The 16,859-nt window shown below is 41.6% G+C and overlaps 1 protein-coding gene across 2 annotated transcripts; it reads left to right on the forward strand.

Moving 5' to 3' along the window:
- The first annotated feature begins 3,426 nt into the window (after positions 1-3,426).
- Positions 3,427-16,859, forward strand: ESD (esterase D). 2 transcript variants are annotated; one of them, XM_037377088.1, is made up of 9 exons: positions 3,427-3,497; positions 4,721-4,796; positions 5,753-5,841; positions 7,605-7,703; positions 10,465-10,589; positions 11,561-11,680; positions 13,353-13,451; positions 15,367-15,534; positions 16,634-16,859. In XM_037377088.1, the coding sequence occupies exons 2-9, from the start codon at positions 4,729-4,731 to the stop codon at positions 16,712-16,714; spliced, it is 849 nt and encodes a 282-aa protein (XP_037232985.1). In that variant the 5' UTR covers positions 3,427-3,497; positions 4,721-4,728; the 3' UTR covers positions 16,715-16,859. The 2 variants fall into 2 exon arrangements, with proteins under 2 accessions (XP_037232985.1, XP_037232986.1); XM_037377089.1 differs by lacking the exon at positions 3,427-3,497 and adding an exon at positions 3,728-3,905.

The following is a 16,859-nucleotide window of genomic DNA, read 5'->3' on the forward strand; positions in this document are numbered from 1 at the left end:
TTACAGACAGGATATTTTTCCCTATAGAATTAGAAAACTTGTAAAGAACACAAAAAGAGGAGGCAGCTAGCAGCAACACCACTGTAACTTGCATTACAGTGCAAGCAAGACCAAAGAACAACACTGTTTCCCAAAAAGACCTATGGACTCAAATGACACGCTAAGTCTCTAAGGAAATAATGAAAGCCAGAAATGGAACAAAGAAGGAAAAAACCCAATGTAGGCAAATAAAATAAGTGAAAGTGTGTGGTCTTTAGCCTCTGCCATGGGTTTTGTTGGCTAAGAAGCGCCTTGGGCAAGTTGCAGAAATGTAAAGAAATGCCTTGAAGGGACAGCAGTTGCACCCTGTCAGGACATGACAAGTTGCACCCAGGTGAAATCTTGACAGTATAGAAGGAAAGAAAAGAAAATACATTTTGGAAGGTCTAACTTCCATCTAAGACAAAAAGTAAGATAAATTGATGTAGTGAAGAAGGGGAAATAGAAAAATAAATCAATAACAATGAAGTGTCAAAAAATCTCCCTCTCCCTGTGTAAAGTTTCTCCCTTGAAAAGCTAAAGACTTGAAGCAGATTGTGTCAATACAGCCAGCATGAAATATACTGAGGGATAATACTGTTACCATGTTTCTTGGAAATGACCAATAAGATGGTGTGAGACAGTTTAAGATGATTTAGACAAATATGACTTTAGAATCATAAATGACTAAATTATGAACACTGGAAAAGTTCTTTACAGAAAAGAACAACATACAAATAATCTCCCGGCAAAGTAGCCAGTGAAGTGTGAATTCAGTGCTCTGAATAATCAAAGGGAAGACAAGATCACGTACACAAAGTTGAGAAAAAATGACTGCAAAGCACTAGCAGGAGGTGGAATCCACAGCTATCAGGCAGATACCATCCTTAATTCTGACTACTGCAACAAAAACATTGGAAAAGTGTGTACCCAGATGCATGGCTGAGGGACGGACTGTACTTACTGAAAATAAAATAGGAAAGGAAGAATTTGGTACTATAAGCTTAAGACATGCAGGTTGTTTGCCTACAATGTGGAAGCTTCTTGCTGATTTATGGCAAATGCATTTGAGTGGGTTGAAACTAATGGAGTGTTTCCTCAGGCACAGAAAGGATGGTGAAAATGTGGTGAAAAGGCAAAACCCCTTCTGATAGAATACAAATCCATTCTTACAGATGCCAAAAGAAATGCTAGGCAGGTGATGTGAAATTGTATCTCACCGCTGGATTAGATCAGCAGTAAAATGGTTGTTAAGTATTGTCTGTGTAGGGGGAACATACAGAAAGTATATTGGAGAAGTATGTGTTGATAAAATAATAAGTAAGGCAAGAATACATAAGCCAAGAGATTTTTCAAAGTGACTGCCTGTCATTCTTGTCTTTTAATATCCTTGTTTCTACAGGTTGCCCTGCTACACCATATAAGAAGAAGCCATTAGAAGAAGGACAGGAAGCCCATTTCACACCTGTTTTTTTATAGATAATCTGAAATGGTATGCAGAATGAAACCAAAATGAATTCACTGGTGACTGGTGCAGACACTCTCAAAGAACGGATACAGAAATGGCATTACAGTTCAACAAACATGTATAACCAAAGATACTAGAAAGATCTATATACCACAGCACAGTAAAGACTGCACCAGCTTGACTCCCTCTACCTTACACTGTCCTCAACAGTATCCTGGTGTGTTCTTCACACATTATTACACAGAACACATACTCAGCTTTGTGCCACGAAAACAGCTCTCTGGAGGGCTGTGGCACAGCTCTCACATTATTTACCTATGCATTTACTTCAGTTGAAAAAACATAAAAAATAATGCTTTTATCTTGACGTCATGGAGACGTGGGGGGAGGCTAGTAAACTTATCAGCAGGCTGCCAGTTGGATCTTTCTGAATATGTCACTCTGAAATGGGAGCAATTTGGACAGAGATTATCTAAGGGACTCGGACAGGAGGACCGGGAACACATTAAAATCTTGTCACCATCAGTGCTGAAGTAAGCAGGTTTTATACTGACAAGACAGAAACAGCTAAAAACAATTACAGGTACCATCGAAAATGAGATGTGATGTGTGTAATGATAGCTGACTATATACAAGAGAAAACAGACTAACTAAAGTTTAGAACAAATAACAAACTAGGCAATATCTTGCTAGTGAGAGCTAGACATTAAGAGAGCTACAAAACGCACACAGAGAGAGAAGGAAGGAATAACTTGAAAAGTGTTTTGAGAAATACTAGTGAAGAAACATTTAAATTTGATTAATGGCAAATTAAACCTGGCTTGCAAAAGAAAAACTGAGAAGAAAGTTTAAACAGCTTATAGGCTGAGCATTCGTACCAGCTACATCCAAGTACAGAAAAAGGACAGGGAAGCTGCTCTGGAAGGCAGGATGGCTGGCCCAGGTCCAGGGTCCAGCAGCCACAGTCCAAACGGATCTGCTGGGGAAGAGTAGAAAGTAACAGTGGGCCAAAGTTGTCAGTACTGCGCCTTGCTAGAATTAGGGATTAAATATAGAAATGAATTATTGCCACATTGGCAAAGTAACAGATCATCAGACTGCAGAATGTTACGGGCAAAAATAGTTACCGCTAATGCCATATGTGGCATGAGAATAGAAAGAGGGAGAGAGCTTTGCTGAGGACACTTTTTGAGCCACCGATGGGCATGTTTACGGAAAAAAAAAAAAAAAAAAGGAGAAAAAAAAGACCCCTTAACAACAGAAAGTGTGAAGAATTTGGGCTGTGAACAAGACAACAGCACTGCCAAGCATCTTCTTTCCTTTGTGGTCTCGCAAGTGAGGTGTCATGACAAAAACTACCTGAACTAGAATTTGTTGTTATTATAAAATCAGGACCTTGTCAGGTGGCAGCTGCCATGAAGCATGCTGAAACACTGAGGAGAAGTAAAAGATGTGAAATGCAATGCTGTGGCGGCCCAAGTTCAGGCCACTTCACTGACTTTTTTCCCCCCATGAGGTCTTGGTGGTGGAGGGAAAACAACGCTAACAGAAACCCTAGCTGCTTCGAGTAGCACACTGTTATCAGATTGTCTGGATTAACTTTATATTTATTCATTTCACAGTTTAAGATTTTCTTCTTTCCAGCTGGGCAGGTGACCACCGCAGCACCGGGCCGGGAAGGTGCCAAGGCCGCAGGCAGCCACCGCCCTCTGGCCCTGGGAGATGAGCTGGAGAAGCGCCTGCGGAGGAGGAGGACGTACAGGAGGAGGAGGAGGTAGAGGAGAGCTGCGGCCGCGGCCTCCGCAGACGCGAAACCCCCCAGCCCTCCCCGGGTGAAGCGCACCAAAACCCGGCGCAGCCCGCGGCCCCTCCGGCACCATGGCGCGCTGGCAGCGGCCGCCTCAGGACCCCGCCGTTGCCGGGGGCGGGCCGGCCGCAGGGAGGCCGCACCCCCGCGGGGGCCGCCCTCTCGCCCGCGCCGTCCGCCGCTCGGCCCCGCCGCGCCGCCGGGGTAAGGGAGCAGGACAGGGGGGCGCTGAGCCGGCGGCGGCAGCGCGGGGCGGGGGGCGCGGCGGGCCGCCCTCGGGCCGGGGCCTCGCTGCGGCGGGAGCGGGCCGGCGGCGGCTGCAGGCCCGTGCGGGCCCGCGGGCACAGTCAGCCGGCGGCCGGGGGGAAAATGGAGGTGCGGGAGAGCGCTTGGGTGCAGCGGGCAGGGCTGGCGGTGTGGAAACCGAAACGGGCCTCCAGGGCCGGGGCCCTGCGTGCAGCCCCCGCGGCCCTGGGCTTGATGCTGCCGCGGGGACGGGTGTAACGCGCCGCTGAGCTCCAGCCCCACGCGGGTGGTAGAAGGCAACGAACAGGCCCAGAGGGCTGGCCCTCATGGGTGGCTTGGCCCGCCATGCACCGTAGGAGCGCACAGGTAGGAGGGAGGGAAGGTTTTCCTTCAGACATTTGTTACCTGGTCTGGTGTTACCTCAGGATTTTCTTGTGTGGCTGCCCTTCAGACTTCCCGCTCTTTGAGCAGCCTAGTTGGCTTTACCTGCTGTCTCTGCAGACTGACGGTGTCGCCATTTGTCTCAACCTTGCCAAACTTCCTTAGAGTGTGCTACTGGCTGTTTTAAAACTCCTGACTCTTTCTTTGCTTGTATTTTTCATACTGTTTCCCATGGAAATAAGACACCTGCTTCTCTGTGAGGCCTGTGTTTCTGCCACCCCCCAGACTTGAGAACAAGGTAGTTAATTTCCATCAACGGTTTGTACAGCCCTCGGTGTTGTGGTAATTAGTGGCTGGATACTGGCACATGAGAGGTGAGGCATGTTTATATCCTGCACGGTCAACGTGGAGGTAGCAGCCAGGCCACTCATCACAGGCAGCTCCAGGCTAATCGCAGCACATGAGATTTCTTGTCTGGTAGCAGCATTGGTAGATGGAAGAGCGAGCTAGGGTTACTGCAGAGGTAGAGGTGATTGGAGACATGGATCTGTAGGAAAGCAGGAATGCTTTGTTGGTTCTGCTTGCAAGAGTTCAATTCTCCCCCCCCAAGTTTCTGTGGGGAAATAGATAGTTAATGAAAGATCAGAAAGTGTTTGCAGGAGATTCTTTCTTCTGAAAAAATGTCATTAAACAAAGATGCTTCAAGTTGTATTCAGCTTCTCAGTTCTCATAACTCAGTATAAGTCCAGGAATGTTTTATTTTATTTTGAGATTTAACTTGCTTTGGTTTTTTTTTTCAGTTAAAGCCATGGCACTGAAACAGGTTTCCAGCAACAAATGCTTTGAGGGTTTCCAGAAGGTGTTTGAACATGACAGGTAAACGCTATAAAAGCAACCTAGATGTTTAGCATGGGGCAGGTGAATCCATCTATCGTTGTCAGTGTTCTCAGTCTGCAGGAAAACAGTGAGTTCTTGCTGATGTCCCTGTTTCAGTAAGGAATGCCATCTGCTGCTGCTTTGGCTGTATTCTTGTATTTCAGTGTTAATGTTTAACATGTCTAGTATACTTAGTGCTGCAGATCTGAGGTGGGAAGCCAGTGTTTTTATCTTCGAAAATGAAGCTCCCTTATTTTTTAGGTTGTCCTGTTTGCAGCACAGAGAACCACCATGTGTACAAAGTTCAGTTCTCTCTTCCAGATACTTTGCTGCTATGCACTCTTAAAATAAATGCTGTGAGCAGACAGATGCAGTAGGTAGTCTTCTTTGATGAAGGTGAACAGAAAAAAAATCAGGGGTTTTTTCCATTTCTGAGACAAAGAAAAAAATCATTAGGTATGCTTACTTAAGATTTTATTGACAATTTTAGGTTTTAATATTAATTGGGCAATTGGTTAGTCTGTAGACTTAGCGTCTTGAAAACCTCTGTTGCTGGAGCATGCTGTACAGTGTATGTTCTGCAAGTCATGTGGATGTGTTCTTCAGTAAAAATTACTTTCCAATTTAATAGGCAAAGCTCGAGTTAAATATTGCTGGGGTTCAAAATTCAGTTTTTCAAACTGTTCCCAGTTAGCAGCACTGCAAGAGTGTGCCTTATTTGTAAGTCTCTGTTTTAAGAATATTCAGAAAAAGATAGGAAGGTTAGCTGTTGTCAATTCAAGAGGCTAAGGCTGAGGTTTAAAATTGCTTTTCCCTTTATTTAGTTTAGTATTTATAATTCACTGGCCAAACCTCTCTCTTTGAACAAAATGCATTGATTCAACTTTCTTTTTTTAATGTTAGTGACATTGTTAATTAAGTAGTGGTGATTAACAAGGAGTATTTTATTAATACAGTGCAGAGCTAAAATGCAAAATGAAATTTGGAATCTACTTGCCTCCAAAAGCAGAAACTGGAAAGTGTCCTGTACTGTATTGGCTCTCGGGTAAGTAACATGAATTTTAGTAACTGAAAAAAGATAATCTTAAGTATGGTTAAGCTACTGCACTACAATTACTGAAAACCTGATGTAGGGGTACTACAGTGGCAACTTTTGCATTCTACAAAAGATCATCTTATAGAACATGCATTTACTTTGAGTGTATTGTGATAAAGTTGGATGCAGTGGGCCTCAGGGGGTAGCCTTCTAAAATGCTCAGTGTTCAAAATGTTCTACCTTTTTGTTCTAAATTGTACATACTTTTTGTTCCAAAACATTTAAATATAAAGGTTCTTTTGAAAGGCATTCCCATTGGGACATCTCCTGCTTTCCTTTGTCTGTGACAGACTACTTCAGCTAACAGGATAGGGGGGAAAATCTAGCCCATGAGAGCAAATTTGTCCTCTGAACCCTACCTTATTGTGAGTGCTATTTTGCAGCGAGCAACTGGTGAACTTGGAAAGGGAGGTGCTATTAGCTGCCTTGGTGCTAGCACATCTAGAGTGAGGTAACCTTGTGGGATCAGAAAGGGCCAGGGGCTGAAGAGGGTTGTGTGGCAGGAGTGAAATTGTCCCACCTGCAGCATTGTTTCTTCATCTCTCCAGCTCCTGTGGTGTCCTATCCAGCTGCTGTCTTGCTGGATGTAAGGCAAGCTGGGGTGAGACTGTGTAGAGAAACGTGCTCCCAGTTATCCTTTGTTCCTCTGTCCTGTTCCTGTTATCTCCCAGAGAGCTGGGTCTTGCACCAAAAGTGCATAAGTAATGTTAAGGCATTGCTTGCAAAATGGTCAGATTTATGTTGGTGATGGCTGCAGGATTAATTAATTTTTTCCCCTCCCTGTTATTCAAAATTAAAAGGAGGAGCTCTGTCCTGTAATTCTAGGAGTTGCTTTATTGAGACTTTTGTGTAGGTGGTTGGAGATTTGACAGGTAGTGGGGAGACTATATTCCTTGTATGTATTCATTTCACAAAAACAGCTAGTAGGTCTGATTTGTAGAATGACAGTGGACTGGGTAAAAATGTTTATCCTTGAACCTGGAAGCATTAAAATTGTCTGAGGAGCTCTGAGACATGTAGCACATTATTTTTTTTAATCTAAACCATGCTATCTTGGCTAGTTTATCAGTCAAATTAGGTTATTTGCAACTTCTCCTCGGAGAAAACTAGAATCATTAACCGCTTTCAAATAGCACAGTGAAAAAAATTTAAGTATTGGTGTGCAGTATTATTTATTTGTAATTGGACTTCAGTTGGGCCTGCTGCGGTACAAAAGACACAGATTACTGTGGATTTTGGAGCCAGAGTGCTTATAGGTCTCTATCCTGTCTAAAAGATGTAGGATTTGTCAGATGACATGTACCATTCTGCAATGCAAGCAGGTGAAATGGCGGTAGAGAGAAAAAATATAGTTGCAGAGTTAGATGTCAGTGGTTAACAAGAAGTTAACCTTAGCAACAGTGTCTGTAGTCAATGGATTTAAATACACAGTTCTTGAGGAAGCTGTGTGCCACATGAGTGGGTGCTCAAGCAGCTAGAGAGTACCCATTAACCTCTTTTTGATCAAATGTTAGTGTGACTAGGCGTGAAGGTGCAACTGTGTCTGTGTCTGTAGATTGTTAAGTACTTATTGTTGAACTTAGTGAAAAGACTTTCCCATATTTATGGCGATAGGAATCCCTCTTGTTTTTCAAAACTTTTTCTGTCAAAAAGTGTTTTGAAACTGGTGTCCTGTGAGCAATGTGTAACCAATGATATTTTTATTTTTCTAGGGTTAACTTGCACAGAACAGAATTTTATAACGAAAGCTGGTTTTCATCAGGCTGCAGCTGAACATGGCCTTATTGTAGTCGCGCCAGACACAAGCCCACGTAAGTTTTAACAAGAGACATGGTAACAGTCCTTAAGCTGAAGTACACTCTGTCTTTAAAGTGCTGCAGTGTGCTACAAAGTGTGTTGCCCAGTTGAGTTAGAATATGGCCTCATCTCTATATCTTGCATGGTATGGCAGAGTATATTGTCCATATTCTTAATAACATGGTAGTGAAGGTTTGGCATTCGAAATTCTTTTATTGGCATGGCACTGAAACTAGATCAAAGGGGCCATTAAGTTCAGCATGAACAAGGAGAGGGAAGAAAAGGAACACAAGAGGCATGTGTTATCCAAGACACTTGCCTGCACTGTGTGGCTTGCTGAGACTTTAAAAAATCTGCAGAATTGTGTTGTCACACAAAGATGCAATGTTTACTCTTTATTCTGTCTACTAAAAAACAACTAAATACATATCTGCAGAGGATTTCAATACTTTGAAAAGCAAACCAGAAATCCTTGCCACCTGCAGCTGCAATAGTGTACCAACGAATGGCTGTTTAAAATGGTGTGCTATTGTTTGTATAAGGCTGAGCTTATTCGTGGTATGGGAACCTGAAAATGGTGGTCCTGCAGTTATTGGAAATAGAGTCTTTTGGGGGATTTAGTGTATTATGTTTAGAATTTGCTGGATTCTGCTAGTCTCGTGAGTGCTGTATGTTTACGAAGATGGCAGACTTTCAATACTTCCCAAGTTTTAGTGGGTCAGATCTGAACACAGGTAATATGGGAATGAAATGATGTTCTTTCCAGAAAGTGTTTTTCACGCCTAGGTTTTGAAGTTGCATCAGGTCAAGGAACAGAAATGCATGTTTCTAATGACGAGGGACAGAAGAGCAAAACTTGCGTATTAATGAACTTCACACTTCATTGTTACTATTTGCTGCAGACTAGAGATGGGCAACTAGCCTTTGCATTATTCTCATTGGGTAATTGTATGGGGACTTGTTCTTAGTTTTATGTGTAAGTTGTCTTTATCAATGTGGAACTGCATTTGCATAGTTCATTGCTTTGTCCATTTTATTTTAAAACCTTCTTTGCAGCTTCTCTCTTGCCTTTTAGTCTAATAACTGATCAGGATTGCTCTGCTATTTAAATGAATTTCAATATGTGTTTCATATTATACTCTTAGGTTTTGACTCTGAGACTGCAAATGTACTTAAATCTCTTTGGACTGGTCTGGAGAAACAAGTCAAGAGCAGTTCAAATGTAATCACAAATTAAGAGATCTGAGCGTATGTAGTGAAAACCCTTGTGCTTTTTAATTGTGTAGTTATGACTATGTGAGAATCACTGTCTAGGAGCCAGGAGATGTATCTGGATGGGGAAAAAAGACTGCATGAAAATATGAAATACCTGTCATTACAGACCCTCTGTCAGGCCGTGTTAGACTTTACTTTTCCTTCTTCTTAGCAGTTTGCTTTTCCAGACAGGTGTGCTGAGCAGTATTTTGCAGGCTCCTTTCCAAATTTCTTTTTTCAAGGCTTCCCTTAAGTTTCTTTTAGGAGAATCATTGTTGCCTTCATTGCCTGGCAGGACTTGCTGAGTTTTTGTCTATCTCTGAAGGTCTGAAGATGGACTTTTTAGATCTTAACATCTTGTGTAAGCACTCCCGGTCCCTGTGACTGCTGGACTGTTAAGTCACAAAATCACTCAGCATTGAAGGGCATGTCACTGGAGCTAACTAAACTTTGATCCTTGTAAAAATCTGATTTCACACTGCGACAGGGTGGCAGGTATCTGCACAAATTGTCAGGAAAATTGTCAAATTACACAGGGGTTTGCAGTGTAATCTGACAGTGGTGAAAGCCCATATAATTTTGGATTGCAGAAACTAGGAACATTTTGGAGAAAGGGAGGCCGTTACTTCCTGTGACATGTACCTTGAAATATTCCGTTCTGTTCTGCAAACGAGGCTGGTAAATCACAGGCTAATCAAAGGGAGAGTGGGAGAGGACTGGATGGGATGTATTAACTTTGAAGGAGACATCTGCAAATTTAATTTGAAAGTGTAGCTGTGGAAAAGAGGATACAACCCTGCAGTTATTCATTACTTAAGTTCTACGGGAAGCTGAACTGAATGAAGAGCAATGAAATGAATTACAGAAAAGGTAGAGTTATATACTTAAAAAATGATAGGAATGGTAAGTGTCACTGTGCTGTGGAATCTTAAAAAGGGAGGTGTAGCAGACATTTGAAACACATAAACTGGTCTGGACACACTGTTCGGTGATACATCTCCTTCTGGGAGAAAGAAAATTTTCTACGGTTCTGTTCTCACATAGTTTCTTGTACTTGGTAGGATGAGGTCTAATAACTGAAATAAGCTGATAGCGCTGATTAACAAGTGCTAGCTTCTGAGGAAGTCCCTGGGTAAATTGGAGGAAGCCTTACAGTATTAGTTTAGGAGAGATCTGTGTCTTATATTTATTTATGAAGGGATACTGAAACAAGTTCAAAGTTGGATACATCTGTAGGGAATACGTCAGTGCCATTTTGAAAGCGTTGTTGAAAACACTGTGTTGTGAAAACACTGTGTTGATGAATGAAAATCTGAATTGTCTTATACTTGGAGGGGTGGAGATACACTGAGTGAGCAGCTTGTGTCCCAACTGTCTGACTTTTATTCTATTTATCTATCTAAATATTCCATATTTATATATTCTATATAAAAAATAAATATTATTATTTATGTTCAGCTCTCCAATGCTGAACAATCAGTAAAGGAAAGACAGTAACTATAGAAAGAATTTTTATGGTAGGTGGCTGCAATATTGAAGGAGAAGATGAAAGCTGGGATTTTGGCACCGGTGCTGGTTTTTATGTGGATGCTACTGAAGATCCTTGGAAAACAAACTATAGGATGTATTCCTACATAAAGGATGAGGTAACTTTGCTGCTGGGTTGTCCTAGTGTTTGGGGGTAAGATAAAGAAGGGATGCAGTTCAGTTATGCTCTTTGTTCCCAACACCAAAGCTTGCTTAAGGTGATCTTGACAGCTTATGGATGGCTTGTCATTTTCTTGCTTTCCTCTTTTATAAAAAGAATTTAGCATTTCTTTTTTTAATCCTTGATCATTTCAGTGATTGGATTTATCCAGCTGTTAGGCCTTTCCTCGCCAACAGATGCTGTAGTACTGAGGATGGAGGGAACCGCAGCACAGAGATGGTAATACCTGGCAGGGCTTGAGCAGGAACTCCTTGAGTCATCTTTCCTGCCAGAGGTGCTGCAGGGTTGGCCAGCACTTTTAGTCTTGATTTGTTAGTTGTGCAAACTCTGCTCTTGTCGAATCTCTGCTCTGCTGCTAGTTGCTTTGCTCATTTAGACTGTTTTCACTATCTGTCTTGGGAGGGTGGGGTGATGGTTTTGTAGTTTGGGGTTTTTTTTTTCTTTAACTGGGTGTAAAAGGAGATCCTTGAGATATATATTAGAAAGGTGTCTGGCTTACTCTGCATATGGTGTGTGAGGTCTGGATTAAAACTAAAGTTGATGGGAATATGGGGAGCAAATAATGTCCCAGGAGCAGTGCATCATTACGGTCACTTACAGCAGCACATACATATTTATGTATCTATTAAAATAAGACTATGTTTATTAGGAAGTTCCCACATCTTGTATGATAGATTTCTGTAGAGATACTTTGTGTTACCTGTCAGATGAATTGTTTCCTTTTGATTTTACAGTCACGTTCAAATTGCTTTCAGGCCATGATCACAAATGTCAGGCTAGAACCAACGCTGTGTCTTTGGTTTCAGTGGGTTCCTGGCATTAAAACATGTTAGTTGTGTGCTTTTTTTTTTTTCCTAAATACACTCAGGTTACTTTAACGTTTTTATTAACACAGTTACTTCTTTACAGCTGCCTAAGCTAATAAATGCCAATTTTCCAACTGACCCTGAACGGATGTCTATATTTGGGCATTCCATGGGAGGTCATGGAGCTCTTATTCTTGCTCTGAAGAATCCTGGAAAGTACAAGGTAAAATATCGTACAGCTTATATGAGATATACTAAGGTTTATACAGATTTCTATAGAAGTGAAGAGAGAAAACATCATACCAAGTTCTGTTGTATCATTAAATGTATAAGTGGTTTTAGTTTAGCAGTTCATTGATAGCTAGTATTAGAATATGGAAAATTGCCAGAAACACCCCTCTGCAATGTATTTGAAATTTTAAAAAATCTGCAAATTTTAAAAGTTAAGGAAAGTTCACTTTATTTTGGATGACGCTACAGCTCTTCCAAACCAACTCTTATATTTAAATGTGAACAGGCTCCTTCTAGCTCTGGAGTTAATTCATGCTGCCAATATTGTCTAGAAATCTGGTTGTGCAATTTGCAGTATCTTTTCAAATCTTGTCTTCTTCATTTTAGAGCTTCTATTACTAGCAAACCTTTCACCACTATTATATGTGTGTTTGCTTAGAATTACAAGGTCTATTAAATCCAACTGATAGCAAGTGTAACTGTAAGCACCTGAACTGCACACAAATTAGTATCTGGAGAACATTCCGCCCCATTTTTTTCTGCCTCTGAGACTGGCATGTTAGCTTTCCTAACGATGGATTTTTAGAGTAATCAAGTTATCTGAAGTTGTGCTCATTTCTGTTTTACTTGAACCTAAATCAAACATTCTGGAAGTGATTTGCTTTTTCTTTATACTCATGAGGGTCAAGATAAATGTTGTTCTCTTTGGAGACATGCTTATGTAAAATGCGTTTCTGAGGGAGAATCAGGCATTGGCATCTGTGAGGTGAGGGGCTCTGCCTGTGTGGTCAGCCCTTTGATGGGCTGTCCTGGCCCTGCACTTTGGTCAGCTGCTGCAAAAATGGAACTGCATTTTTGAAGGTAGCTTAACATTTGCTCAGTGTCATTAGCTTGGCATAATAAGAGAGCTGAATGTAAGATAAAGGTTTATTTTTATCTCTCCTTTTATCTTTTGGAGGCAGTAGTTCAAATTCCATTTTCACTGTTGGCACTAACAGTTAATTGTATTATCTAAAAGAATTAAACATCACATTGAAAATACCAAACCTCAGAACTGGCAGTGGCTCAGATGGTTTGTTGCTATTTCTTGCAAGGCCTAAGAGTGGAAATATTGATGTCCCAGGGCCAAATTCCATGTATAATAGGGCTTGGACTTCAGACACCAGTACCTGGAGTTGTGATCTGAAATGTGCTTTTCTTGACCCCAGATCCTGGAGCTGTCTAGATTCATGAGACACTGTTGCATGCTTAGACTGGCTGAGCAGCCCCATGCCTCAGGCTTTTGTTGTGCTCTGCCAAAATCCAGTTGGAGGTGAAATGGTCCTGCACTCTGACTGTGCTGACTCAACAGTAGACTTGAGATCTTTCTCTGCTGCTTCAGGGAATTCAAGCCAATATCTCCCATCAAGGAAAGGAATGAGGCATGTAGCCCTGCCTTTTGTAGCTTGGCTGATGTGCCAAAAAGAAAGCAAAATTGTGGGGCTAGAAAGAGCAAGTAAGAAGGAAGTAGGATAATGGTTAGGGCACCTAGCTCGCAGGGTTGAGGAGTCCTGGATTCTGGCAGTAACTTCAGAACAATTGTTAAAAAGGGGTTTTGTTTGCTTGTTAGTTAGCCAAAATCACTTTTCTTAATTCATACTTTTTTGTGCTTTCTTTCCGAACAGTCTGTATCAGCATTTGCTCCTATCTGCAACCCAATTCAGTGTCAGTGGGGGAAGAAAGCCCTTGGTGGTTATCTGGGATCAGATGTAAGCAAATGGGAGGTATGTGTTGCATCCACAGTCCTTTTATAACACATGAATGAGTGATCTGTATATATATCACAGCAGGGGTCTGGAACAAAACCCTGGGGTGCCCCTGAGCTGGTACTGCTGTTTTACTACACCCCTAAGCACAGCTAAACATTGTATGTTTCTGGTGGGTATGACTTTCTGGTGCCTGATGGTGCTTATAACAAGTGTAAATGAGATAGAAGGCTGTCATCAAACTGACTGAATTCCTCCCTGTTTTATGAAGTTCTCAAAGTGCGGGCTAAGAATAATTATGAACAATCTGAGACTTTATGTAACACAGAGAGCAGTAAGCAGTTTAAATGTTGAGTTAGGCTATGGCCTGTTGCTCAAAAATTCAGATCTCAATATACAAAACAACTGTGTTTTGTAGTAGCCTGAAAAAACAGAGTGCTACAAACTGTTCAGAGACTGGTGAGTCTCATGGCATCTGCAGGGGCAGCCTGCTGGAGGCAGCTAGAAGAGGAACCCATTGGATACTTGGAAATTGGTATCCTGTAGAACAGGATTAAACCAGATAAAGTTAGATTTTTAGCTCCAAGGCCCTAAATCTGAACTAGTAAGGAGTTGTATATGAATGGCTAAGATACAAAAATGCTTCTGTACGTGTTGCTGCATTATTTGGGCAGCCCTTCGGTATTTTTATCTCGGCATAAACATTGCACTGTCTAAAATTAAGTTAGAAGGGATCATCATGACCAGGTACTCTGATTTTTTTTTTGTAAATAAACACAAGCTGCAGTTAAATCACTTGTAAATTGGATTAAAGTATCTCTTGGGAAGACATCCAGGTCTGATTAAAACATTACAGGAATGGAGAGCGCTAGCTGCTTTCAGAGCTGTTCATAAGGTAGTTTGTATATTTAGAAATCATCAGTTAAACTTGCATGCACTTAAGATAATTATTTGGGGAAAAAAATAAATTTTTTTCTGGCCGGTAACTTGCTTTGAAGCTCTTCTGCAAACCCAATCTAGTAGATCAACAGCAAGCGTCAGGATCTTGGATCTGCCATTGGCACAGACATACAACCTCTGATCCCTGTTTCTGCTTATAATTGCCGTGTAAATATGTGCAAGGATCACTTCATACCATGGCCGCAGTGCCTGGCTGAGTCCAAGCTCCTGTTTCCATTGCAGTGTTGTTTCTGGGTCTGGTGGCATCCTGGAAGCATGGCTCTGATGCCTTGGTGTAAAACTTCGCATTTTGCTGTCTTCCTCACTGCCTTAAACACTTCTCTGTCTTTTTAAAGGAATTTGGTCTTTTTTTGTTGGGTTTTTTTTGGTTTTTTTTTTTTTTGTTTGTTTTTTTGTTGAGCATGTACCAAACACAGAACCCTACAGGAAACGTTCCCCATTCACAGTTACATTTTGATACATATATGTTAATAGACCTTAATTTATGCGCTGTGTGCCTTGTTTCTCAGTCATACAAAGTTTTCTTGGTCAAGTTATCATGGTAACCTTCAGGTTGAATGCCTTCCATGAGCATAGTTGTGTTACAAAGGTGTGTTGACCTTTAGCTGCCGAAATAGTTACATCAGGATACCAGGCTGTTTTGGCAGGATCTAGTTTCTGTACAAGCTTGTGAATCGGTACTAGATTATATTGCTGTTCTTCGATTCTGTATGAATGTAGCCCTGGGCTGGATGTTCCTTTTTGGTCAAACTACCAACTTGGTAACTGCTTAGATCATGCTATGTGACCCTTTTAAAACCTGGGTATTTTCAGTTGTCTGGCATTTCCCCAGTTTTTTGCTCTTCCAAAGTGTAATTTGGTGTCCAGATCACTGTCACCAGTACTCTATACGTGCCGTTCTTTTCTTGCAGTTGTCAAATTTAACCCAGTCTAACATACATAACTGAACGTTGTTTCTCTGTTACTTCTGCAGGCATATGATGCTACACAACTTGTGAAGTCCTGTCCAGATTCTCACCTGGACATCTTGATTGATCAAGGCAAAGATGACCAGTTCCTATCAGCGGGCCAATTATTGCCTGATAACTTCATTGCTGCCTGCACAGAGCGGAAAATCCCGGTGGTTTTTAGACTGCAGCAGGCAAGTTGCTTCCACAGTCCTCTATTACCGCGTTGTTGCTTTCTGATTTATGGTTCTATGTGGGAGGTAGTGAAGAGAGTGTCTCTTAATGGGGCATATATTAATTACCTGTGAGTCTGTCCCTGGCCAAGTGAGGAAGAGGGTGAGAAGTGATATTTTCCTTAATACCACCCATCAAGGAGTGCAATATCCGTCAGATTCAGCTGCATTTCACCACTGGGTGGGGTCCTGATTTTAATTTCAACAAGCTGATCCATTGATGGTAACTCAAGTTGCTGGTAGTTGGCTGAAGAAGCTGCATTAGTGATTTTTAACAGGTATCACAGTCACTGTACAAGCAAAGTGCCAGATGTACTTTTGCTGGATTCCTTATCTGTACTGTGGGTATTGTGTGTTTAGCATAAAACTTTGTGATTTAGCTTGCCTGTGTTTGTGTAAATCAGGAAAGATAGGGAACTGCTTGCAATCTTAGATTCCTTTAAAGACCCTGGTGAAGGGTTGCTCTTTCCTGTAGTGCAGTGGTCCAGCACAGCGCTGTCCTGAGAGCATCAGGTTTTTGTAAGCAACTGGCAGCTTCAGGCCAGACTCAGGGAGCGGCCCAGCTGTGGGGAATGAGGAATTGCCCTCTCTGACTTATCATGAGCCCTCACCAAAACATACGGTTAGTGCTGAAAAAGTGGAGTAGTTCAGAGGTTTAAATGTCATTTTAGCATCATGCTGGAGCAGTAATTCAGACCTGGACTGTGTTCTCCTTATACCTCCTGTGTGTTTTACCAGTAGGACAATGCCAGTGAGGGGAACTGCTCTCTCAAATTGCATCTTGCTCTGCTACTGATGCTTGCTATGACCCATCTCTAACCTAAATGCCCAGATTAGGGCAGGTTAAGGTACTTCCTGTTTGTTCAGGTTCCTAGTGTTCATATGTACTTAACCTGTTAGTTAGGTATCCTTTACAGTTTTTATATATAATACAGGTATTTTTGATTTCTTGAAACAGATCAAACGGGAAGAGTTGTCAGTTTTCCTAGAAGAGAGCTTAGCACAGATGCTTTACCATGAACTACGTGTATTTGCTAACTTCTTTATTGTTCTTTTCTAGGGTTATGATCACAGCTATTTTTTCATTGCTACATTTATTAATGACCACATCAAACACCATGCAAAATACCTCAATGCTTGAACCATTTGGATGTGAGCATCGCCTGTCCAATATGAATCAAGGGGTAGAGGTGAACTAAACAAAAATCATTTGCTGAAGTAGTTTCTGTAAAATGGAGCTTTTCTGATTGTACTGCTAAGAAAAATAAAAGTCCCACTTAATTTGA

The sequence above is a fragment of the Falco rusticolus genome, chromosome 2 (genome assembly GCF_015220075.1).
Source record: "Falco rusticolus isolate bFalRus1 chromosome 2, bFalRus1.pri, whole genome shotgun sequence".
Taxonomy (NCBI): Eukaryota; Metazoa; Chordata; class Aves; order Falconiformes; family Falconidae; genus Falco; species Falco rusticolus.